This window comes from Stegodyphus dumicola, chromosome 8 (assembly GCF_044657685.1).
Source record: "Stegodyphus dumicola isolate Sdum_Otavi_A_Nest chromosome 8, ASM4465768v1".
Lineage (NCBI taxonomy): Eukaryota > Metazoa > Arthropoda > Arachnida > Araneae > Eresidae > Stegodyphus > Stegodyphus dumicola.
The window spans coordinates 146,272,684-146,300,176 of record NC_140775.1 but is presented as its reverse complement, the minus strand read 5'-3'; the positions used below and the strand labels follow the sequence as shown (position 1 = coordinate 146,300,176).

General features: G+C 30.9%; 1 protein-coding gene across 2 annotated transcripts in view; it reads right to left on the bottom strand.

The window, feature by feature from the left end:
- Positions 1-26,455, bottom strand: part of LOC118195123 (uncharacterized) — a 128,182-nt gene extending 101,727 nt beyond the window's left edge. Inside the window, exons 1-4 of one of the 2 annotated variants that reach the window (XM_035366375.2) lie at positions 26,178-26,455; positions 14,542-14,665; positions 9,372-9,470; positions 2,131-2,196 (exon numbers count right to left, since the gene is read on the bottom strand). In XM_035366375.2, coding sequence (XP_035222266.1) covers positions 2,131-2,196; positions 9,372-9,470; positions 14,542-14,665; positions 26,178-26,296 — 408 coding nt within the window. In that variant the 5' untranslated portion in view covers positions 26,297-26,455. The remainder of the gene's footprint in view (positions 1-2,130; positions 2,197-9,371; positions 9,471-14,541; positions 14,666-26,177) is intronic. The other variant, XM_035366383.2, reaches the window with a different exon arrangement.
- Between the last annotated feature and the right edge of the window lie 1,038 nt (positions 26,456-27,493).

The window sequence follows — 27,493 nt, the reverse complement described above, 5'->3', positions numbered from 1 at the left end:
CCACATTTGGCGTTATTATCGCTCAAAAAAAAAAAAAAAAAAAAAAAAAAAAAAAAAAAAAGATGCGAAATTTCAAAAGTCGAAAATTCGTAAATTCGTGTATATCTTAGAAAATTTTGAATAAAAAAGTCTAATTTTTTGCAGATATGCTTAAAAATACACCTACTTTAAGATGATGGTGAAAATTTTATAGGTTATAATTCAAAATGTTTTTCGAGAAATTTATAAAAATAGAAATTTAAAAAATAAAACACAAAAAATGGGTAAATTTTATTTGGAATGAACCTAAATTTCGAAATGTGAGAGAAAAAATCAAAAAAGTTTAATAAAAAAAGAGATATTAATAAATATTTGCGAAATCCAATTAACATTGAGGAGCTAAAATTTTGAGAGCTTATATTTTAAAAACTACTCGTACGATTTTTACAAAACTTGGTATTCTGGTATAATTTGAGTCGTAGAATCGAAATATGGAAAAAAATTGGTATGTTATTTCAGAAAAAGTCCGATTTTGTGTCAAAATACCTATGTTAGAGTAGCGCTATATATATATATAATATATATCCTAAGTCGCGCATTCGAGACATGAAAAACGCAGTTTGAATTTTGTCAATTGGCTCAGTAGAACGGGAGATATATCACTGTCCCATTTTTTTTTTTTTTTTTTTTTTTTTTTTTTTTTGAGCAGTGTACATGAGTTCTACTCACAAGGCAAATTTTTACTCCAGTGCACATGGTTAAGCTGATTTTAGTCTTAAAAATAGTCCAACAATATATACAAATATAGATAGATGGCAGAAAATTCACTATTTAGTAAACACACGTATCATCACAGTCACAACATCTTTTCTATAATTAAGATGAACAATGCTTTACTTTTAGAATTTTTTCATTTAAAAAAATGATTTTAAGATAACCAAGTTCGGAAATGATAAAAAATTTGACACATCTATTCAGTTTAAAAGATGAAACAACCCAAAAAGATGATTTTAGCAGCAATTTACAAAATTTAGAAAATACTAACCGTCCTTTAAGTCCAAGCTGATTCAATTTTATACTGTTGCACATATGAAAGAAAAAATATTTTTTTAAGAAATCAAGCACTAAAGTGCCCTCTCAAAAATTAATGTCTGTTCAGCAGCTTTACTATAATGCAGGCCAACTGCAGGAAAAGCATGTGCTATTTCCAATTGAAACTGTTATGGGATACTTGTGTGTAATAGGACAGTAATTATGGATGATTTTTGATTACCACTAAAGGATTAACAATCCATTTAAATGAACTTCACAAGTCATTGTCTCTTAAATGAATAAAGATATTAAGAATATAACTGCAGAGACACTTACTGATTTTTAAATAATTTTTGCTTAACCTCATATATTACATACTCGCAGCTAATTTTAAAATTTTAGCAAGACTGAGAGATGCTCATATCCTCAATATGTAATGTAATTAATTACTTATACCAAACATTTGATTTCAGTTCATCCAGCCAAAAAGATCTCAAACTTTTCTGAATATAAATCAGATACATTCACCAACAGAATCATATGAATATAAGGTCAAACCAAAAATCATTCAATCTTGTTTATTCTCCTCAAATTAGAAGAAAAGTCTTGTAGATATTTTATTTGAGCCAGAGCATAATCAAAGAATAGTAGATGTTCTTTGGCATAATTGCCAACCATACAGCTTTTCAAACTAGCTAAACAACAAATCTATTAAAGTAATATGTGTTATAAGTTGTATATCTCATTCTCACTATTCTGAATAATGAAGTTAAAATAAAATATCCTAGGTTAATATGATAAACACCACATTTAAACCTTAGTAAGTTAGAAGTTCTTGCAGATGGCCAAGTGTTAATAACTTAATAATGTTTAAACATGGTTTTTAGCATGTCAACCTAGAATATTTTATTTGTTGATGTATGATCAAATGTGTTTCAAAATTTCTACAAAAGCTACTGATGTCTATACATAATATATAAAATGTTTTATTTCCCCATGCCAAAACCTGGATATTTTTAGTTAGACCTCATATGCATATACATCCATAACAATTAAAAGTTCTTTGCAATTCTTTTAACTTCTGCAGACAATTTATATGGTAAAAATATTTGACCAGACCTTGCATAAGCCAGCCACATTTTTGGTCAGTGTTGACAATCCCTCAACAGCCTCATATTTCATTGCCTGGAAGGTAAAAAAAGTACATAACAAAGAATACAGTAATAATAAGCATTAAGATCAACTTACAAATTTGCAACTGATTAATTCTTGCATATCTAAATTTTAATATTTAAAAAAATATTTATGATAAAAATAATCAACAAAATATTAAAAATATAAAATTAAATGAGATAAATAAAATTAAAAAATAGAGTACAAGGAATTAGAATTCTTTTGCAAACAGAATATTTCCAGTAACAGGTTATTTTTCCTCAGCATGATATCTTAAATTTTAATTTTATTAAAATTTGTGTATTAAAAACAAAAGAAAGAGGATTTTATATATTCACTCTTCAAATTAGATTTAAGTAAATTTTATAAAGTTTTAGGTATTTAGACTACAATAGAAACTAAAACATGGAACACAGCTGTTTTTCAGAGAGTTGTAAAATTATTTTGAAAACCAACAAACCTCAAATATTTCAAACAAGAAATATTTGAGGATTTAGAAAACTCCAGGTATCTGGTGTAGGAAGATTCTCAGGATCTTCAATAACTTAATAAATCTTTGAAATTAGTCACTTTTTTGTATACTTTTGATCTGCACATATTTCAAATTATAATATATATAATTTATTTCAAATTATAATATATAAGTTAATTAATTTTGGAATTCTGGCAATCAACCAAAGGGAATAGAAAATTAGAACAATAGGAGTTTCCCAGAAAAAATATACTTTATATTATGAATTATTAAATATTCATTGGCAAACATTTTCTAAAATCTAAAAGAAAACTTATATATGATCTTTATAAATTAAAAAAAAAAGGAAATTTATGAATTTTATAGGATCTAGGACAGTGCTGGCGAACCTTTTTGGGGTTGTGTGCCCAAAACCTCTTTGATTAAAGCCCCATCAGAGAGTGGTGTACCATGTTTTGCCAGGCACAGTGAATTGAAAAAGCTGGGCTTTGTTACATGGTTTGTTTTAGAAAGAATTGTAAAAACTAGCTTTCTGGTAATTATAATTCCTCAGCCTCCATTCAATAAAACCTTCCATTCAGCTTTATCAAGTTCGTCAACAATCTTGTGGTTGGTGTTAAAATGCCATCTGATAGTAGATGTGCGACACACAACACTTTCCCCTTACAGAATGCATAATTCTTTTCTATTGTGTACAATAACTCCAAATGATTCTGTCCAGATCTCTTGAAATGATCTTCCACTATCAATGTTGAATTTTGCCCTTTTTACTGGAGTCATTTGTGAGGGTTCAAGACATGGCAAATAGAAAGAAAAAAAAAAAAAAAATTTAAAAATGCAGCATTAAATATAAATCAATCATATACTTAAAAGAGGTAACATTATTAGCCAATAGTAAGGAATTGGATTTTCACGAATCAACAATCTATGGCTGCAGATTCAAATATGAACACGGGACAGCAGTAATCGTTAATCCGGACATCTGTTTGCTAAACTTCTAATTTTATTTTTCATATGCTCCTTTTTGGCTTTATTGGGCTTATTTTGGCTGAGTGCACGTGAATAAGCTTGGTTTCCCTACTAAACTTTCGTGTATTGCTATATTATCAAATTGCATGTTTTTACATTGTATTTGTATATGCCGTTTAAGACATTAAATTAAAATTATTTATAAGTTATCTCAGGATGCTCATATCTGAAAATTGGAATCTATTTAACAATGAAAGTATTAAAAATTACCTAGAGTCTGCAATAAATTTGAATTCATTTAGCAAACATTAGCTGCTTCAACTTTGGCGTATTCTTTGCCATGTAACAAGTAATATGATTGGCTCAAACAATTGAAACGTCATAAATTGGGTCAATAAATATGTACTATATCATTTCAATGGTGACATATGAAAATTTTATAACTACACTTAGGCCCTATGCCAGTGGCATTATGTGATATGTAAGTAAAACATTCAAGAACAGACTAAAAACACTTATTTAAATTACATAGTATCATTTTATTGTGATTATTGATTAAGGATGTAATATTTTAGCTGTGTGTCGGCTGTGGCACACATGCCATAGGTTCGCCATCGCTGATCTAGGAGCTTTAAAGATGTGTACCCCTCTTCCTAACAAGAAAAGCATAATCAATAATTTATTTTTTTCTAAGAATTATTTGCATTATAAAATTCATTTAAAGATTAATGTGGCATATAGCATTACAAAATCATTTGGAAGTAATACCACTACCAAAAGCTTTCATAAAATACAGATTGAGGATTAAAAATTTCAGACAGGTGCTTGACTGCTATTCTTGAAGCCAGTATGCTTAATTAAAAATAATACCTTGTCTGAAAACAACATATATAACATATAACAGTATAACAATGTATGTTTTAATCTGAAGGGAATACAACATTAAAGAATCACATAGTGTTTTTACCTGCTTATTGCTTTCTTTTTACTTATTTTACTCTTTGAAACTTGAAGCTGAATGCATTTAATGATATTGTTATGAAATGTACAGGCGCGGCAAAATGGCTTCCCCGCAAAGCAGTTTAGGGTTGCCATGAAATGGCAAGGGAAGACAGGGTTGCCACATTTCGCAAGAAAGTGCCCATTTGCCGACAAAAGAGAGACTGAAATTCATTCAGAACTTCAATTTGTATTATTTAAAATTGTGATGTGTGGTTCTCCATGCATGGATGGATGGCTGGATCCATGCATGGATCCATGGATGGATGGAAGGTTCTCCATCCATGGATGGATGGACAACCTTCTGGAACGAATTATTACAGGTTTAGCCCAGAATGTTCTCAAACACCAACCGAAAGCTATATAAACCCTGCTGGTTTGCAGTCAGTTAGTGTGTGTGTCTCGCATCGAATGTGTGTCTCGTCTAGCGAGTCAGTCCGTGCAGAGTTGATCAAGTTGACAGCCGGGCAGCGAGTGCCGAGTGGGTTGTTGAGTGCACCGAAGGAGTCTCTTAGTGTATCGCAGTTAGTGCATCGTCAAAAGAGTGTGTTGAGCTCCAGGAACGACTGAACTGAAGAGTCGGGAGCCCTGATCTGTGTGTCGTCGAGTGCATCGCGTGTTGTAGCATGGAGAGTCTCGAGTGAGTGAGTGATTATGGCGCAAAAACCAAAGATGATTATAACGCGCCAAACACAAGATGGGATGATTACGATTGATGACATTAAAATTCAGTAAATACAAACAGTAAAATTCAAGACGCAGTCTTCAAAACAAATTACATTTGGTAATAAAAGCCAGTCTCTTTTAAATAATAAAGTAAATTACAATTGACCTCTCTTCCGATTAAACGGTCGAGAGGTAAGTCACAGCTATTAAAATATTTCTGGCGAAGACTATTAAAACATGGACACTCAATTAAAATATGACGAACAGATAAACAAACATTACAATTAAAACAAACAGGCTCATTTTCAGCTTTGAGAAGATAGTTATGTGTGACTCTAGTGTGACCAATTCTGAGGCGAGTCAAAAGAACGTCCTCCTTACGATTTCCAGCAAAATCCCAATGCTCAATTCTAGGTTTGACGTTTCTCAACTTGTTGTGATGCTGAACATGCCAAATTTGCTGCCATTTTTTCCGTATCTTCCGCTTGATAACACAGCAGATGTCTCTAAAAGGGATAAGGCGACTGGATGGTTCAACAGCATATTTGGCTGCGATGTCTGCAAGCTCATTTCCCTTTATTCCAGCATGTCCAGGAACCCAGCAGTACAGGACTTCATATCCTCGAATCGTTAAATTTATATGAATTTTGAGAAAATCCACTACCACAGGATTCTGAGTATTGGGAAAAGCTTCCAAGGATTTAAGAGCACTATACGAGTCTGTATAAACTATGAACTTTTTGTGGCAGAGCTTTGAGATGTACAGAAGACCATAATATATTGCAGTTAGTTCAGATGTTAGAACTGAGAAAGCATGGTGCAGGCATCTGTCCTCAATGTAATCTTCAAATACAAAAGCCATCCTGACATGATCATTTGACTTTGATCCATCTGTGTATATCGGATAATAACTGTTATATCTGTGCCTGTGCTCAGCGAAGAGTTGTCTGTAAACGATCTCGTTAGTGCTCGCCTTTACGTGATGTTTGAAAACATCAAGGAGAGTCTCGAAAGTACATTGAGTTCCGAGAAAGACCGAGCAGAGTCGGGAGCTGTACTCTGGTGCTTTGCAGTGAAGCTGTCTCCACCGTTATTGCCTGACAGTGTGAAGGCTGTGTCATTGATTGTTCCAGCGTGTTTAGAGTAGATCTTCGACGACTGTAAAAAGTGTTATTGGAGCTGTCCTGATTAATAATGGCTAAATAAAGTGTGTTTCGATACTTCATCAAGTATGGCACCACTTGCTTATTCTTGTCCAGGCTTTCTTATCTTATCTAATCATTATTTTCTATCTTGTTCATTTGCAGTTTTGCAGCTGAGGATAGTGGTTCGGTAAAACCATTGAAACTAGTGATGTGAAAATTTTGAAAATATAATGCTGATTTTTGTTGTTTGACTTCTGAATTAGTATTTTATCAAGTGTCGTCGTTATTCATTCCAAATCTATGAACCCCGTACGAACATGTAGGAAGAAAATAACGTAACAACTGGTGTCAGAAGGAAGAAATAGCATAACAATATTATTTATTTTAAAAAACTCAGTTGCTATTAATGTCTTTAACATTATTATTTTTATTTCCAAGCTTTATGTTCTCTGTAAAAATGCAAATAGAATAACATTTCAGTTTACGTTTCTTGATATGTTATTCAAGAATTTTTATAGAAATACTAATGTCACAGGTGCCAACCTTGAAATATGGAAAACCAAGAGTTTCTGAGAGGTATTCATGATACCCAGTGTTGCCATTTCAAAAGAACTCTGAACTCACTTACAATCACTTTATAAAGCATGACTGAGGTTACTGAATTACTTATAGAGTACAAAGTCCGTAATCCGGATTAGGGGTTTTCCGGATTATAGATCATCAATTTAAATCTGGTAAGAAGGCATGCAGAAATTATACAATTAAAAATATGAAACTGTAATTTATGAAATAAAGAGCAATTATTATCTAAAGGGTATCAAATTTTACAAAATAACGCTTAATATTTATTTGTTCACTTTATTAAACATTTCTTTCAATGTAAGTTGTTTAAGTTGCTTCGTTTTTTGTGCTAATACTTTCTCTTTAATTCTATAAACAGACATTATTTCTTGTTCAGTTACAAAGTTCCACTGTTCAAGTCCTGTAATTGCTGTGCCGAGAATACCGACTACCTTGTCAATCAAATTTTTTTCGTTTTCACTAACCTCTCTATCACTTTCTTCATGCCTTTATCCATTTTTTGCAGCAATTTGTTTGATGGACATCGAAACATGCTTTCGCTTTGTAGATCCTTTGGCAGCTCCAGAATCGGAAACTCTTTTTGACAAAAACGAAAGTTCAAGCTTAATTTTTATAAAATTGCTTTAACAGTCTGCAAAAAATAATAAGCCAGAAATAATTAGAAGATTAAGGAACAGTGCAATTTGCAACATTAACTGAAATGCCTTAGAATCAGTAAAGATAATTTTAGCCTAGCGTTTAATGTATACCGTCTCTTATACATTAAACGCGCATGCGTAAAGCATACAAGAAAAAGTTTGAGGCTTTGAGGTCTGGATTATAGATCATTCCAGATAATCGGCGTCCGGATTACTGACTTTGTACTGTAATATTATTCTGATTTTAAATATATTGATATTTATATACATTAATATTTGGTTAAATGGCTAATTTCATTTTGCACTTACCTCATACTAGAAAATCCTGACTACAGAAGAAAAGCTTTTATTTATCAAGTACTTTTAAATTAAAATGAAATTAAATTAACATGCATACCACTGTCTGCATAAGCACAATAATCTTCTATTGATTAATGTAAACAAAGTTAAATACAAATATTAACTAATTAAACACTGGTTAAATTTTAAAATGTTCTACAAATGAAAATAAAATTAATTTAGATCAAATAACAATAAGAAAAATTATGCTCAAAACCATTAGAGCGGGTTAATGGAATTAGCAAGCTTTAAGTGTCATTAATTCAATAAATTTCATTTACAGATGGAGAACATTTTTCTTAGTGCTTTTCTTTAGAAATGGCTAAAAATTAAAAACTGGAAGAATTGGCAGCAGCTATGCAATGCTAATATATTGCTATTTCACATTTATTTGGAGTAGAATAAAATGTAATACCAGTGTGATTCATTTGCAAGCAGCATACATTAGAGTCAGCAATGTTACAGAAAAAGAGCAATCTTTCACTTTTTTGCCATCATTACACAAAAACAGTCCATCTGCACAACTACTGCAATTAGAAAAGCAAAATAAAGCTAGTACTCATAGCTGTACCCCAGCAACCATTATAAAGAAGCCAATACTATTATGAAGGCATCATCTTTATGGTGAGTTCATTTCTTGAATTATGAGAAGTTAAAATTTATACAGTACAAAGTCTTTAATCCGGATGTCTATAATCCGGACCTAAAAGCTACAAACTTTATGCGCATGCGTAAACTCGTAATGCATTTACGCATGTGCATAAAGAGAAGAGAGACTGTTTACAGAAGAGAGAATTAAAGAGAAAGTATTAGCGCAATAAATGAAGCAACTTAAACAACTTACATTGAAAGAAATGTTTAATTAAGTAAACAAAGAAATATTAAGCTTTTTTTTGTAAATATTGATACCTTTTAGATCATAATTGTTCTTTATTTCATAAATTACGGTTTCATATTTTTAATTTTATAATTTCTGCATGCCATCTTACCAGATTTAAATTGACGATCCATAATCCGGAATCGACGAAGTCCCGACGAGTTAGGATTACGGACTTTGTACTGTATAAGCAATTTAAAATATCTAAGGCTTGGTTCAAAAATTTAAAGGAAAAATATATACAAAGGAAAGAAATGTGCCAATAACATGGCATTTAGTTGATCTTTAAAAAATTATAATGGAGTTTAGAGAGATGAAAATTTTTAGCATTTGGAAAATAACAGAGCACAAGCAGAAAGTACTGTCTGCTTCTTTTAATTAAAAACACTTATAAAAAAGAAATATTTGGCATTTATGTTACACAGTACTAAGGACAGTTATAAAATTATTAAATGGACCATAGCCATGAAATAACAACAGACAAATATCTGACAACTTACCATATTATCAGATTTAGACTTCATCATTAATTCTACTATCAATTTGCAGTTATTACACACTTTTTCTGGATCCTTCAAACCAAAATGAGGTAGGCACATCTAAGCAAAATATAGATAAAATTATCCTATTTTCAAACAACTCTGTATGAAGTGGAAAATAAACAACATAGGAAAAAAAACAAAATTATTTTTTTATTTGTGCCACAGTTTACTAAAAAATTATTTTTGTAGTGATTATTAAATAACTTTTACGGTAGTTATTACTTCAACCATATACTCTGTACCTAAAAAGTCCTTACCTGGCCTTTATTTTCATAGCCATTAGTCACAGACATATACTTTCCAATTACAAAAATGTTTTAAATTCAAAAAATTCATGTGTGGGCATTTTTAAATATGAAAAATCAAGCTTATAAATATGAAATCTCCCTTTTTATACACTCATCTTGCCCTTCTACTTACATTTAGGAAAATTTTGTAATTATTATAAATATATATATATATATATATATAAGATTTAAATACCGTACAACAAAAACTGACTGAGATATTTAATTTCAAAATCTATAACTTCTGACATCATATCCAAGTTACATTGAGGGGTCAGTTAGCAAATAAATTAGAACAAATTGAGGTTCATTCCTACCCTTTAAATGCCATTCCATTTTATTTTATTTATTATTGTCTTTTATTTATCATTTTAATATATTTAGTATGGTAAAAGAATTTCCAAACAAATAAAGTATAAGTTTTTAAAGTCTAAAAATGCATTAATGATATTTTCATAAAGTTTGATTATTTTAGAATAAAAAACTGATAATCATATTTAAAAAAATTAAGTACAAATATTTCCATTTTTAATTAGTGCAAATAATATTACAAGTTGGCTATATGCCCATGCTGAAGTTTACCAATGTTTTCTAAAACATGAATTCTATATGATTCTGCTCATAAGATCTTGGCCAATGACTGCGAAAACAAAGGCCACATAAGGGCTTTGAAGGATATGGTGCATAATAAATGAATGAAACAGATACCACTTTACATTATGTAACGATTATATAATGATACAACTTTCACTTAGTAGAGACCCTGAGTAAGGCATGAGGTAAATTGCTTGTCATTACTGAATTTAGATATACAGCAAGAGATTAGATTTGATAACAGCACGGAAAAAATCTTGAAAATTTAACATTTTGTTTCATTTGGTGATATTGCATATGCTACAATACATATTTTATTTTCTTACAATATATTTATTTAAAGGCATCCAAAGGTGAAGAAGTCTCTATGAAGTGTCATTTTATGCCATTTGGAGATCCATAGAATTTGATACACTACACCAAAAAAATGATGTATGAAGATTCGAGTTTTTTCAGCTCCCAGCCTTATACTCTTCAAAGCTTGATGTTAACACATGATGCTGCTATGAAATAAACCACTAAGCAACAAAAAATCTGGCTCAGTTATGGAACAGGCATCCAGAAACCATTTTTTTTTCTGACAATTAGTTTCTGTCTGAGATGAAAATATGGCTAATTAGGATAAAAACTCAGCTACTGCCAAAACTGTATAACCATCAGATATTTGAACATACAGTTTTGAGTTAATGGATATAAAAACGAAAAAATGTCTTGTCCCAAAGTGGAAGCTAAATATCAAAAGCCTGAAAATGCTTCCCTCAGTAACATGATAGAAGAGATAAACCACAACAAATTGTTAAGTTATCATCAACAGATAGGTCACTATTTCTAAGAAGGCACATATTCCACAGTGATAATATCTAAACTTGTAATAAGTACCAAAATTAGATGATGAACAAGGCATCCAGATTCTAGATGCAGATGTTGAAAAATCTGGAGTTCTGCCAGAAGGAGAGATCTCTAATATTTCTCAACAGACCAGCTATTAAATGGATGTTATTATTACCTGAATTCTTATTTAGAACTGAATTATGCAGAATTATAAAAAAGAAATTTCTCAATACTAATTTATGCAGGAATATTTCTAGCGAAGAACATCTTCTAGTGAACAATTTCAGTTCTTCACCAGAGTCATAAAGTCGTACTTCCTATAATTTTTTTAGAACCACCCAGAAGGGATGAAAGCAAGGCCTCCACTGCAAGTGGATACCATTTGATGTTCACTGAACAATTTTATATATTTGTATTAATAATTATGAATTCATAAGGAAACAGTGCAGAAAATAGAAAAAGATACAACTATACAAAATACATTTCAAATCTTAATTATACAAAATGCATTTCACACATATATAAAAACATAAATGCAAAATATTTTCATAATGAAAATGAACTTTACTGCATCTCAAGAGTAGTTAGGTATTGAAAGTTAAATATTCTGAGATTTCGTATCATCCTTGGACGTTCTGGGTAACCACCAGCAGTAGCTGTTTATAGATTTATTGCGGAAGTTCATGACATATTGTACCATCTCATTTTGAAAATGAGCATTTCAAGTGTAGATGAAAAATTAAAGAGCAAATTTGTTACTAAGCTCTCTAAAAATTTTAACAATTTACATTAGAATTTGTGTTCCATTTTTTGTTTATTAATATACAGACAAGAATCTACAAATACTGAATACTTTAAAAGATAAAGTATATTTACGTCTTATACAGTAGAACTTCACCTTATTTAAACGCAATGTTACAAACATTGTAAGAAGATAGGACAAGCTCAAAATCAATGTTTTCTTTTATGCTGTTGCCTACTGATTTTTATGAACTTGTTTTTATACTTTTGTATACAATGGATTACAGCAGAGATTCTCAAACATTTTTCATTTTGTACCACACAGATAAGAAATGAAAAAATATATGCACCAGTGCATGTACAAAAAGAATGCTATTTTGCATCTATTTTGAACATTCATTCAAATTTTTGCATAAAAACTTTACCACCAAAAATAATGTAATGTCTACTATAGTTTGAGAAACTCTGGATAATGGAATATCACTACATATTAATAATCCAAGTAATGCAGTATTCAGCTTCTACACATCTGTTATACATATCTATAATAAATATCACAAGAACATTGGTTACTACACATATAAAATTAAAACTTTTTTCACAATTACTGAAAAATGAGTGATAATTGTTTTGAGAACTACAGCATAAATATCTTGAAAACTTAACATTACAACAGTGCTATATGGAAATATATTATTGCAAATAAACTATACTTAATCTACTTATTTACAGTTCTTAAAAAAAAAAATTTTAAAAAAAGAAAACTTAGGAACTTTTTACATTTAATTACAATTAATTCAGATAGTCAGTGCCTTTTACTTAACGTTAGCATTGCAAAGTGCAATTTGACTAACCAAAAAATAATTCTTCATATCTGGTGGGATTGCCATTGTGTTATCTACAAAGAATATCTAGAAAAAGGTAAACCTTCGACAGTAAGGTGTACAGTGAGATGCTAGTCCATGTTGATGCTGCTATCAAAGAAAAACGTCAAACTGAGTTCTGGCACAAAAAGGTAATGTTCCCCCCAAGATAATTCAAGACCACATGAGTCTTAATTTACTGATTGGACTCTGTACGGACTCGAATGGGATCTTTTGCCACACCCACCATTTAGCCTCAACATGCTCCTTCAGACTTCTACCTTTTTACACACCTGCAGCTACATCTTGCTGGTTCTATTTTATTTTTAATTCTACGCAAGATGCATGAAATGAGATTTGATCTGCTTTTGGACTCACACCTACCGACTTTCTGGGCCGAAGGCTATGAAAAACTACCAAAACATTGGCAGAAAATCATAGATTTGGGTGACGATTACTACCTGCACTAAAGGTACTGCATTCATGTTTTTTTCGTTCTAACTTTATTAAGAATGTTTTTTGGTGGAAAACTTTCGTTACAATCAGATATGTATGTTTGATTCTGTTGATTTCAATTAAAAAAAAAGGTGCAAAACAAGATATTATAATATGTCCCACATACAAAAATGGTGCTGCACTAATAATTGCATAAAACTGCAACCAATTAAAAGAACTCAAAACTCAAGAAACAACTACAGTAAACCTTTACCTTTTTTCTTTCTCTCTATTCTTCATATGTACACAACGATCTCTTTTAACTTCAGAAAATATCAGAGAATTGAATGAACTCAGCAGTTACCAATAACTTGGCACTGCACACACTGTCGATCTTCCCCATACACATATGAAATTATTTTAACTTTAAAAAACATCACATAATTGCACAAATTTGGCATCATGCATAGATTTCAGTCTATAAAATTTAATTTTTTGAGAAATGTGAATTTTTGCCTTGTCTATTATTGATTCAGAAAAACACCTTTTTTCTGAACAAATGCAATGCTGTCTTTTCATCACCTAGCAAACTCTGCAGTTTCATTATGATTCCTTGCGAGAAAGTTGAATTTGAAGGCAAATAGCTCTCATCTGCTGCACGCGTGTGCATACTTAGGCTGCCACATCAATACATTTTGGTGACACCATGGGTTGACTATTTTAGCAACATAGTGCATTGCCTCAGGAATACTTTTCAGGAGATATGGTTAATCAGAAAGAAACTATATTTTTTAATGTATAATTATTTAATATCTCTTTTCTTGTCTTAAGTTGCAACTGTATAACATTTTAAACGAGTTATGAAAATATTAAAGATTTGCACAAGTATGAAAATATTAAAATTCTGTGTTATGGAATGATGAGTCAACAAAGCAATCTTTAATATTTTCATAACTCGTGCAAAATAAAATAATTCATGCCATGAAATACTAAAAATTTTACACAAGTTATGAAAATATTAAAGATAAAATAAAGATTCAAGAGATATTTTATATTTTACCTGAAAATAAAAAGAGCTATGCTATTTTTGTCATTAAATAATTTACTTTTTCATTTCAGTACATTTTATAACTTACTCAAATATGCAATATTGATTGAATAAATAAATACACCATTACATATAATGAAAACTTAGCTTTGAAAAAGAGATGCTACTTTTATTATTACTCATTAAGAGTAAACCAAATTAGCATATAAATATCAAAATGTCCAATTTTCAGAATGAAAATGCACATAATATAATACATGAAAATGATGATATTTATGAACTCAAGTATAATTCAAGATCCTAATTTTAATCTAGTTTACAAAACACACCTTTTCAAAACAGCACTTTGAGCAAAATATTTTTCCACAATTTCTACAGTGATGTTTTCTTTTTAATTGCGAAAATTTTACACCACAGTTTAGACATGAAGCAGCTTTCTCATCTGGCATCCAACTGCAAAAAATATTAAATTAGATGAACTTCAGGAAAATTTCCATTTTAAATATTTCAAAGAAATTTTGTCATCATTATATTCATCTTTCCAATTAAAAAAAAAAAAAAGACTTCAACACAGTTTTAAAAAGCTTTTATCTTCTATTTTTAGTTATCTCAATTCTTTTTTCCACTATATTTTTAACATGTGATTAATAAATTTTTCATGTGTGATTAATAAAAAACTAATACTAAAATTATTCTTGACAAAAAAATTTTAAGAAGAAATTGCAAGCTGAAACTTTCAGATTATAGTTTAACGCCCTGAAAAAGAATTCTTACTAATAATATTTAAAAATATAAAACAATATGAAAAATTATGCAAACATTTTATTTCTCCATAAATAAAATCTACTGCCATCAAATAAGAAAATAAATCGTTTTTGTTAATTTGAGTTCAAAAAAATTTTGATTGTTTTTGCATTTCTTTCTTGAATGTAAAAGATTACAAACAGAAAAGTATAAAAATATTAAAAATGTATGTTACCATTTAAATACATTAAAAACATGAACATATATAGAAGCTTGAAACCTTAAAAAATTCATTGCAACAATTCGATTCCATTCCAGATGCAGACAATAGCATACATAATACGTATTATGAAATTTTGCAATTGACAAGTTATAAGATAGTAGGAACCTATTTCAGAATGTGCATGATATAGAATAACAACTGTGACAAAATAGTGCTAAGAAGTTTAGGTACAATTACTTTCTAAATGATTAACTTATATATGCAGAGTTACACACTTTTATCATGAAGATGAATAAAAGATTTGTAGCACAGCACCAATAACAAAAGAAGAAAAGAAAAGGAAAAAAACTGAAGGGGTTTTTTTTTAATATATATATAATGGTAAGTAAAACAAAATTTCCTTTCTGTAACAAATTTAAAAGCGTTATTAATAATCTTCACCAGATCTTTGCTGTTTTCGCCTAATAGAAGACAATGAGCCTAATAGAAGATAAAGACCTGAATTAATTTATTATCAAAATATAAAATTAAGTACATTTGACATTAGCATATGTATATTGCACATTAATTTTCTATCAAAAAGTAGAAGATTTATGAAAGAAGGGGTAGAGGCCTCATCCAAAGACACAATGTTTACTGTTCCTTTAAATACCATTGCTTCAAGGTCTCAGGGCCTCCTGGAGCAATTCAGAAAGCCCTGAGAATTTACATAGACTTAAATGATAAAGACAGAGGGATTGTAATTTACTGTTACTCTAAAAAAGACAGAGGACTTATAATTTACTGTGATTCTAAAGCTGCTTTAGAGACAGTACTGAAATGACATTCAAGACTCACCCAGGATATACACCAACACCTAGAAACAATCAACAAGATGGAAAAGACATGCACTATGCAATGGATACCTGCACATGTTAAAATTGATTGAAATGAGGCAGCCGATGAACTGGCTTAAAAGGCAAAAGAAATCTCAACAACTCAATCCCCGTCACTCTTGAAGATGCTAATGCCATTGCCAAATATAGGCTCAAAGAGAAATCTATTAAGAAAGACCATCAGATATATGAGATTGATGCAAACAGAGAAATTAAAAAGACTATTACTAGATTGAGAACTTGCCATTTTAGAGGAATAAAAATTAATGAAAATGGTACCAGTTCATATAGAACTCGTAGAAACTGCCCCAAAACAGATCTTTGTTCAAAACACATCTTCACATGCCCAGAAATACTTGCAGCTCTGCAAAGCTTGGAGAAATTCCCTTTCCAGCTTTATAGTGAAAAGATTGAGGAACTGGCAAAAGCTGTGATTTCCATGCATGGATCCATTTGACTTTTCAAAGGACACGAAAACCAACCAAATGTATAAATTGATTTAGGGCTCTTTGAAAAGAAAAGTTCTTTGCAGTTGTGATATGCATGACCCTATAAATCTACTTCTGCTAACAGATAACATTATTTTGTTACTTTTACCATATTAACTACAGCTGTTAATGATATGTCTCAGAAAATAATTCAGTTATTCTATCAATCACTTAGAATATACAGCAACTACTTAGAATAGATAAAATGACTTGGAAAAGAGCTTGTAATGGATTAAGATTCATTAATAGGCAACAGTAAAAATAATACTGTTCTGCTAGCAGGACCGAATCCAGAAATGAATAAATGAATGCGTGTGTAAACATATATGTGCATACATGTATACACACACATACATTCATGCTTACATATATACATGCATACATGAACACATACATCCATTCATGCACACATTTCTGAATCTGATCCTGATAACAGAATAGTAGTACCTTAAAAATTTTACTCATTTATTCAAGAGTTCTTGAAGATGAAAATATGACATTTACAGCATTAAACATATTTGAATTTTCAGATTTCACATAAAAGCTTTTGAATACATTGGAACTGAAACATCAGCTTAATCAGAAAATTTTTTTAAAAAAATTGTTTTTGATATTCTTATTGTACAGCACAAAATTAAAATACAGAAACATTGAAGGTTTTGTTTTAAATCTCCATTCTTTAGGTTTCTAATTGATCTGCACTGGATATATTTTCCCCATGTTTTAAAAAAAAATTGTTATATTTTAGAATAATAAAAATACACATCATATTTTAAATTGCAAAAAGATAAATATAAAAAATTCATCCAAAACTACAGAACTTGTAACAATCCAAATTATTTAATCAAAATGTCTTTTATTTTTTGGAATATTCAAATCCCTAAAAGTAAAATGCTTAGTTAAAATCATTCTTCATCAATTCATCTTTGCATCATTTGATTGCTAGAGACCTGTAAATATTTCCTTACATATAATGCATATGAATTGTCTTCTTTCTAAAATATTTACTTTTCTAAAATTCCTCTTTTCTTTTCACAGGAAATTTTGAATTTCTTTGAATGCAAAAAAATGTTCCTTCTTAACCCTCTCAGCGATAAGGCCGGAAAATTCCGTACAGAAGGTTGCCTTCCACATTCATTATACATGAAAATTTCTGCTAGCTTTTAATATATCTGATTTCAGTTTGGATGTATACTGGAAGAAAAGGAATGAAGGTACAAAATGAAAGAGTCATTTTTTTTAATTAAGAAAATATCACTTATTCGTGACATTTTGAGGAACTTTGAAATTTCAAGGTTAAACCCGTAATGCTCAGAGGGTTAAACAGGTTTCAGTTTGACAGAATACATATGCTTCAGTTTGACAAGAAAAAAATTTATTCACTATTCTTTCATGCAGGATTGGATTCACCATTAAACAAAATAAACATATGCTTAGGCCATCAAAGAAAGAGAGACCCCACAGATATTTCTCAGTGCTGGTTTTACTGTGCAACTGCACTTCTGATATTGATTATTACGTTGTCCAGTTTCATTATCATTCGCATTCATGAATTTTTAACTGTCTAAATAATATCACACCTTATATAATTATTTTGACTGGGGGATTGACCTTGAAATTAAAATATTCAGATAAGAGGTATTTTACTGTAAATAGATGTGGAGACACTAAAATATTTTAAATGCTTAGGGTCTCTAAATGGCTTAAATGGACTGTGCTTTTACATCTGCAATCTTGAATACCTTTGAATTTGTAAAAGCTGAATGTCAATGATTTTTTTTTTTTTTTTTGTTACATTATCATTGCCAAAGTGTCATTTGCTATATAACTACCCTGACTTTTCACAAGGGTGTGATGTTTAATACGAAATTTTTAAAAAATATACATTAATATATGGAAGTTAGCATTATATTTAATAGTATATATGTTACGGTGAACCACCGAAATCTGGAGAATGTCAACTTTCACCGGTGAATGTCAACATTCACATAGTCGCTTGGTGTATGTCCAAAATATTTTCCAAATACTCTTATTTCTGACTTACACCGGTAAATGTCGACATTCACCATGTACTAATGGTGAATGTTGAACATATAAGAATATTATATTTTCTTCTTCGTAATTCAGTGAAAAAATGCACTTGAGACTTAAATTAAGAACTTAAAACACACAGTACATTCAAAATGAGAAAGGAAAGTAATAGAAGTTTAAAAACTTACTTAATTATACAGTACGTTCTAAATGAGAAAATAAAATAATAGTAATAAAAAACTTACTGAATTATGTGATTCAAATCTTATTTATTGCAACAACTTAAACTTTTATGGCACTTTGAATTGCACAAGAGGCCCTTGCTTTTACAACTGCATTTATTTGTGGAACACTTCCTTTTGCAATGACAATGTGTATTGCCTTGCCCACCGTTTCTCGAATTAGCTGCAGCTGCTTCTCTCAGCGACATGTCTTGAAAATAAATCTCATCTATGGAAAGTAACTTTCCTTTACAAATTATGAATTGATTACGTGTGTAAAGCTGCTTGCGGGTACCATTTTCATCTGCATGTTTGGAAAAGTCAGAGTCTTCTATTCCAACAACAACCACTAACACATTTCGGTTTATCTGTACGACCACGGTTGACATCAGGGACTTGTATTCGTACAGTATCACCAATTTGAGTCAATCTTTTCAACCTACACCAGAGCATATCCGTGATTGTTGACATACATCGGTGAGGGTCCGAATGTACAAGAATGTAATGCAATATTCGTTCTTTCACCAACGTATTTGGTGAATGTTGACATTCTCCGATGAAAGTCGACATTCTCCAATTTCGGTCTTTCACTGTAACATATATATTCTAAAGGTAACTATTATTTACATATTGTATTATTTAGATATTAACATTGTTGAATTTGCACAGCATGAAAAAAATTGAAATGCATTATCATAAAAATTTTAAGTTCACCAATTTTGAAGTCCGAAGTCTTTATAAGTTTTATAAAAATTAGTTAATATTAATAAACACTTGATAGTCACAATTCAATATTGATTGTTTATAAAGATCATATTTAGTGTACATCTCCATACACTGAATTCATCAATTACATCACTCAATTGTTGATTTGTCTAAATAATTTATTTTCTTTCTCTAGCTTTGATTTAATTACTTTATATAATTTTACCTATTGTTAAATCAGAAAACTGATTAATATTTCTAACTGGTAGTTCTCAGTCTCCTTTTCTCTCCCTCATTTTTTAAAGAACTTTATATAATTTATCAGTTGATTTAAACTTCCATTATTTTTATTACTACAATTTTATTAAACTTTACATACTATATTTTCCTCTACAGATTTTAACAAAGTTTTAACTCTCAATTGCTCATATGTGAAAAGCTCTAAATTTGTTCTAATATGACAGTACGATCTTTCATAACTTAAAATGATTATAATAACTCAAAGTAGTTGCTAAATTCACCATTAATCCAAACATTCATTGTATTATTAGAAAGCAGTCTATTTTTTGATATTATGAACTATTAAATGGCTAATTTTTTTATATCATATAGCTTGAAAATGCCTTTTATTTCAATCTTTACTATTACTACATTTGCTTGTTAAAAAATGGCACATTCTTGTCATTTTTAAATACTTTTTTTAACAGTCTATAATTTTTTAGAGAAGATTAAAAGCTAAATATTTGTCGAATTGGTCACATAGCCCCAGTGTGTTATATCTACAGTAAAATGCTGTCATACAGGATTTTGAAAGAAGCTCAGAAATAAGGATAAGCTAACCTTAAATTAAATGCATAGCACAGTGTAAATCTCAAAGCAAAACTATCACCTCTAGCACTAAAAATTAATAATAAATTGTACTAAATTCAATGATAAATAATGAATAATCTCTTCTTCTGGCTGCAAGGAAGCAGCATGCATTTGGGACAAGATTCATCCACTCTTTTCCATTGTAGGAGGAAAGTAGAACAGAAAAGTTCCCTTAGCCCATGTTAAAGATTTCATTGACTCGCATGATACACAAGACAGCATGCACAGTCTTCTTACAGCAAGATATGGGCAGAAAGAAGAGAACATGGCAAGCCAGAACTCGTATCATCTTTCAATTTCTAACCCTAAAATAAATGGTTCCATGCATAGGCACAGGTTAAAACTAGTTAAAAAGGATTTTACTACAACTGACTAGGGGGGAAAAAAAACACCTTCTTTTTTACACATATCAAATTTACAGGCAAACACTGCACAAGCTAAGACTTAATCATTTCCCAAATAGTATTTTACAACATTCTCCTCATGTAAATCTTGAAATAGATTTTACTATATTATCATTTCCTGAATGAATATGATAACTATCAGCTACATAATTTACAAAAGCTTAACCACAGTCATTGAATACTTTATTTTAAAAGATGTTCAGTACTTCCTTGTTAATGAGGCCTCCTTAATAAGTTGCCAGAATTGGCAAATTTCTAATACAGTCAAAAGTCGTTAATCCGGACTCGTCGGGACTTCGGCGATTCCGGATTATCGATTTTTCCAGATTATAGATCATCAGTTTAAATCTGGTAAAATGGCATGCAAAAATTATAAAATTAAAAATATGAAACCGTAATTTACGAAATAAAGAACAATTATGATCTAAAGGGTATCAAAATTTACAAAGAAAAAGCTTAATATTTATTTGTTTACTTTATTAAACATTTCTTTCAATGTAAGTTGTTTAAGTTGCTTCGTTTTTTATGTGATAATACATTCTCTTTAATTCTATAAACAGACATAATTTCTTGTTCAGTTACAAAGTTCCGCTGTTCAAGTCCTATAATTGCTGTGTCGAGAATACCGACTAATTTGTCAATCGAAATTTTTTCGTTTTCAATAACCTCTGTTACTTTCTTCGCTATCGGAAGCGAATTATAATGACGAGGCATTTGATTTAAATCATATCAAAGACGAGATGAAATACTACATTGAGTAAGCAATTATAAGCCAAATAAAATAAAAACATCTGCCGTTAAGATAAGGATAGTGCTGACAGATCAACTTCCAATTCAATGCACGCCGCCGCGGTGTTAAAGATAAACAAAGTTTAGATAAACAAACGTTAAAATTTAGATAAACAAACGTTAAAGTTTAGATAAACAAAGGATATGATTTTATCCATTTTTTGCAGCAATTCCACTTTTTGTTTAATGGACTCCGAAAGATACTTTCGCTTTGTATATCCTTTACATATTAGTAAATATATACCGGAAATTCTATTTGACATAATCGAAAGTTCAAGCTTACTTTTATAAAATTGCTCTAACAGTCTGCAAAAAATAATAATCCGGATCCAATTCGAAGATTAAGGAACAACGCAATCTGCAACATTAACTGAAATAGATAATTAGATAATTTTAGCTTAGCTTATCCCGTCCGTTATACATTAAACGCGCATTCGTAAACGTATTTTGCGCACGCGCACACGCAAATTCGCAGCGGTAAAGGTCTTACGCGCATGCGTCAACGCGACGCATGCGCAGAAAGTTTGTAGCTTTGAGGTCCGGATTATGGGTGTCCGAATTAACGACTTTTGACTGTACAAGTAATAACAGTATCACATATCACTAATGTATCATTATATATACTAAAGTATATAGTAGTATAATGTTTAATGTGTGTAATGCTGGGTTACATCAAATTTGCACAATTCTCTTTTTTTTTTTTTTTTTTTTTTTTTTTTGTTTTTGTTTAAGGTGAAAGCAGATTGTTGTGTACTTGGAAAGGGAAGGGTAAATTATTTGCTCTGGTGATTTCTGGGAATCCCATCAATTAAAATGAGCCACAAGATTCGTAAACAATGAAAAACATGGTTATTTAAGCCACACAGCCAATTCAAAAATTAAGATTTTACACAACAGAATAAAAGCTCAGCTCAGCTCAACAGTAGGCCACAGTTACAAAAATGTTGAGAGTTTATTTTCATTTCAATAATATTTATGTGGAATGTAACTGGCAACAGATAGAGGAGAATAAACAAGTGAAAATTTAAGAATTTGGTGCAAAATCATAGGAATTATTTCAGATTATACTGTTCCTTTTTCACCACAATTACATGGAAGTGCAGAAAGATCGAATTGAATAGTACTAAAAAAAAATAGGAGTCTTGCTCAAATATTCCAAATTAGAAAGAGAAATGTGAGAAGCTCTTTGAAGTGCAGCTTATTTGTTAAGCCATAGCCCAATAGAAGCAGTTAGCATACCAGAATACAAATTGCATGAACAAAAACCTAGTTTGACAAGATTAAAAATTTTTGGAAGAAATGCACATGCTTGACTAAATAAACCAATTAAAAAGTTCGTTTCACAAAGTGAAAAGTATATATAAGATCTATTGGAAAATACAGTCCAGTTGGGAAGTAAAATAAAAAAAATACATGTTTCATATCATTAATAATATTTATTGTGCAATATAATTTCTGTTGCTACTTATACTTCTTGCCAGCAGAATGGTATTTTGAAAACACCATTTTTGCAAAATGCCGTCCTTAGAGGTGAAGAACTCAAGTAGTGCTTGGTTGATATTTACTTCAGTTTTGAATTTTTCCCTTTCAAAATATTTTGCAAACAGAAAAGCAAGTGATAATTGGAGGGTGTTAGGTCTGAGGAATATAATGGATGTGGCAGAATTTCCCAACTTGATTCTGTGATATTCTGATGAACCACTAAAGCAACATGTGGTCTGGCATTATCATGATGCAGTTATGATGTGCTTCCTATTGAACATCACCAGCATTTTTTCATCGACTGCTTTGTTTAAATCATCCATTTGTTGGCAGTATTTCTCTGAATTTATCATTTCTTTAGGTTTCAAAAGTTTGTCCTTGAAAATCCCACCATATACAGAGCATTCTCTTAGATACACAGTATTCTTTGTTCCAAGCCAGCAGAGGTGTACGTGTGATGACTTGATCATGCAAATTTTTCTTAATTAATTCATGAAGAACCCGTTTGAAATATTTATAAACCAATCTTAGTTTATAAATATGGTTCAAAACTGTCTGTTGAGCTGAGTTAAGCTTTCCCACAATCTCTAATGCTGTCAAAAATTAATCCCTTTCTATCTGGTCTTGAGAATATCGCCATAGAACAAAGATGGTCGCCCAGAGTTAGCTTAGAATTAAGGTCGAAATCACGAGCTTCAAATTTTTCAAGCCTTCTCCTGGACATTCTATCTGAAACTGCATTTCTATCAAAAATGTTCACTAAATTTTGATACATTTCTATAGCATTTCTTCCTCGTTGGAATTTGTATAATATATAAGTATCATAAATGAACTTCATTGGTAGCTATGTTTAAAGGATCATGTCTAATTTAATAATGATGTGAGACACTTTTTTTTCAGTTAATTTAGAACAGCACATACACATAAATGCAATGATAAAGAGAGACATTGTATATGTCTCAAATGAACACATACATATTGAACCTTGAAATAACATTATCAAACAGAACTTTCCAGTAGACCTTACATTTGTTGTATATGGAATAAATGGCTATAGAGTGTGGGAGAGAAATGCAAGAAAAATATTCAGAGATGTTGCATCTGATGAAAATTTAAATTCAATACATGGAAAACACAAAAGTATAGATACAAAAGGAATTTTGTGTGAAGGAAACCAGAATGAAGATTTAGAAAATAATCAAGATAAAATCATTTCCACCAGAAAGATGATGATTTAGAAGCTGATAATGAAAATGAATATAAAAATGTAAAGCATGAACCTGAAAATGAAGAACAAACCTACAAGAAGCAGAAAATTGCTAGCAAAATGCAGAGATTTTGTATTGTTTTCATGATAGCAAGCAATATCAGGAGAAGGTAAAGAAATATGTTTAAAAGATACAGAAGATTAGAAAAAGTCTTTCACTGAAAACAAAACTTAGAAAAATGAATGATGAATGAAAGTGATGCAGAAAAGTAAGAAAATTTTCAGCAGCAAATAGATTTTTGTCAAAGGAAGTTTTAAGGCTAGACTTGTAGCAAGAAGATTTCAACAAGAAGAAGGAATTGATTTTCAAGAAACATGCAGTCCTGTTGTAAGCAATGCAGCATTAAGCATTTTATTTGCACTAGTGGCTAAGAACCAGCTTGAAATGATAAAATTTAATATAAAAACTGGTTTTCTGTAAGGAGACATAAAAGAAGATATTTACATGAAAGTTCCAGAAGGCTCTGATTATCAAAATAAAATATAAAAATTACAGAAATCTCTTTATGGACTAAAAAATGCTCCTTTCAATTAGAATAATAGCTTTATAAAATTTCATAACAGAAAAGCTTTTATTCAAACCAAATGTGATAGATGTGTGTTTAAAACAAATGATTTCTAGATGATTTTAGCAATATTTGTTGATGATGACATTGTGATTGGAACAGACAAAGCATAAATGAAGAAATTTTCAGAAGAAATGTCAAATGAAATTGAGGTAAAAGTAGATGATCATCCAATTAATTTTTGCTGAATGAAAATGGAAAGAGATGAAGGAATAACACTGAAACTGTGGATATATTCATTACAAGTTCTTCAGAATTCTGAAATGTTTGAATGTAATGAAACAGATACTCCAACAGGACTAGAATTAACAATGTTTCTGACATTCCAACAGGATTAAAATCAACAATGTCTAATGAAAAAGTAAAAGTTAATTTCCTTTATGAAGAAGCAATTTGTAACCTTTTATATCCATCTTACAAAACTTGTCCAGGTTAAACTCTTGCTACTAGTATTGTTAAACTCTTGCTACTAGTATTCAACATATTTCATAGTTAGATTTGTAGAAAATCTAAGTATGAAATATGTTACCTGTATAAGTATGAAAGTAATAAGTATGAAATATATACTCTTAGATACCTGAAAGGTACTGTAAATTTGAGTCTTCATTGTATGTGTGAAGAGAACTGTTCTACTTCAACTGAATTAGAAGTTTTCTGTAATGTTGATTATGCAGGTCATAAAGAAATGTATAGAAGCACTACTAGATATATGATTTTATGTGAAGAAAGTCCCGTGAGTTACCATGCAAGAAAACAACCAAAAGTTATTTTGTTAAGTGCAGAAACCACGTACTTAGTGGCAGCAGACTGTATTAAAGAACTTTTATGTTTAAAAACTTTTTTGGAAGCATTAACTAACCAATTGTTATAATCAATTTAAATACAGATAATCAAAGTGCAGTTAAATTGATAAAGAATTTTCAGGGGCAGCTTCATCACTGTCGAGTAGTTAAGACCGCTGGATACTAGTAATTCGACCCGGGTTCGGGCCCAGGCGAATGGGCTAGCTGCCTGTTTTTTTTCTGTGGTATTTCTCATGTTTAACGTGAAAAAAAGCCAGTTTCCCGAAAAAGACCACCGCGAAGGTACCCTTCCGTTAGGCTGATAGCTCTAGTTAACTTTGAAATATTCTAATAACTTAACGTAACCTCACTCTTACAGTTCGCAACATTATGCCGATTATTATTATGTCACGTGCATTTCTTTGGCCAATTTTTGAACTCTTTCGGATATTTGAATTTCTCGGCCCTTTTGTTAAATCAGACTAAAAAATAGGAAAATCCTCAGTAAGTATACTTACCACGGTTTCCGAAAAGTTATGCTAGGAGAAAGAGTTTCATATCCCCCATCTAAAGTAGGTAATCTGACAGTTTGTCCTTCGATTACCATATTTTGCTCTTCACCATTAAATGGGTTCATCTTTCAGTTATTCTTATGCATAGCATCCGTTTAAAATAAACTGGAATGTATATTGAGAAGAGGAGTGCTATAAATTACGGCTAGTACATTTCGATGTCGTCTGCAAAATTTCATTTCTACAGAACACCTTCGAGATAAACAAACCCAATACATTGTTTAGATATCCCCGCACTGCTTCAAATCTGTCATTAGACTTAACCATATCAAGTGGCTCGATGTTAGTTTATCATATGGAGAAAACTTCTAGATCACATGATTTTTTAAACTTCGGAAAATATATTCGCTCGTATCAGAAAAAATACCACAATACTTCGTCGAAACGAATGTTGGAAAGCTGTCTACTTTGCTAGATTAAGCCGTGTTTACCCGAAATTAATATCCGGTTGCATTTTTCCAAACCCTACTCCACTTTTTGAATTTTGGACGTCACATCGACAATTTCTAGTAGCTATAGTTTCAACTGCCAAATAGAAGTCGGGTTCCCCACTTACTTTTCTCCGGCGCGCTTTCGAGTAAATCGCAGGTGTTAAGATCTACTATTAAGAACATATAGTGAATCACAGTTTCAGAAATCAGTGCATCCTTTTGCTCTGCATCTGGTGAAGACCACCAGTAAAACAAATAAGAGTAGTGTGCACAAAATATGACGAAAGTATTAAGTCGTGGGGAAGCCATCAGTCGACGAAGAACGCAAGTTTCTGGTCAAAATCAACGAACTGAAAAGTCTAGGGTAAGTAAAAAATGTTATGAATATTTGTGTTTTTTTCTGGGAAATGGAGAATATCTAAGATAGTTGATGCAGTTTCTAGGATAGGTGAGAACTGAGTAGAAGAAATTTCTGGTAAATTTTTTAATATAATTTTGAACTGTGTCTACCCTGAGATTATGGTGGATATGCTGTGGCTTAAACGCCGCCCAGTCGGTATAGTGGTTAGGGAAGCTGACCGCAGTGCCGAAGGGTCTGGGTCCGAATCCCGGAGAAGGCATGGTTGTGACTGTCCGTACCTTCATAGGAAAGGCGATGGTGGCCCACCTATTAGGTGCCTCCATAATAAAGGGCCCAATAAATCGATGCCAATTATTTCATTTGGAAATTCGGATTTAATACTATTTAGAAACCCGGCCGGGCGGAAATTAATATAATTAACGGCTTGACATGTTGGGCAGGACTGGACATACGCCCTTGTTAACTTTTGC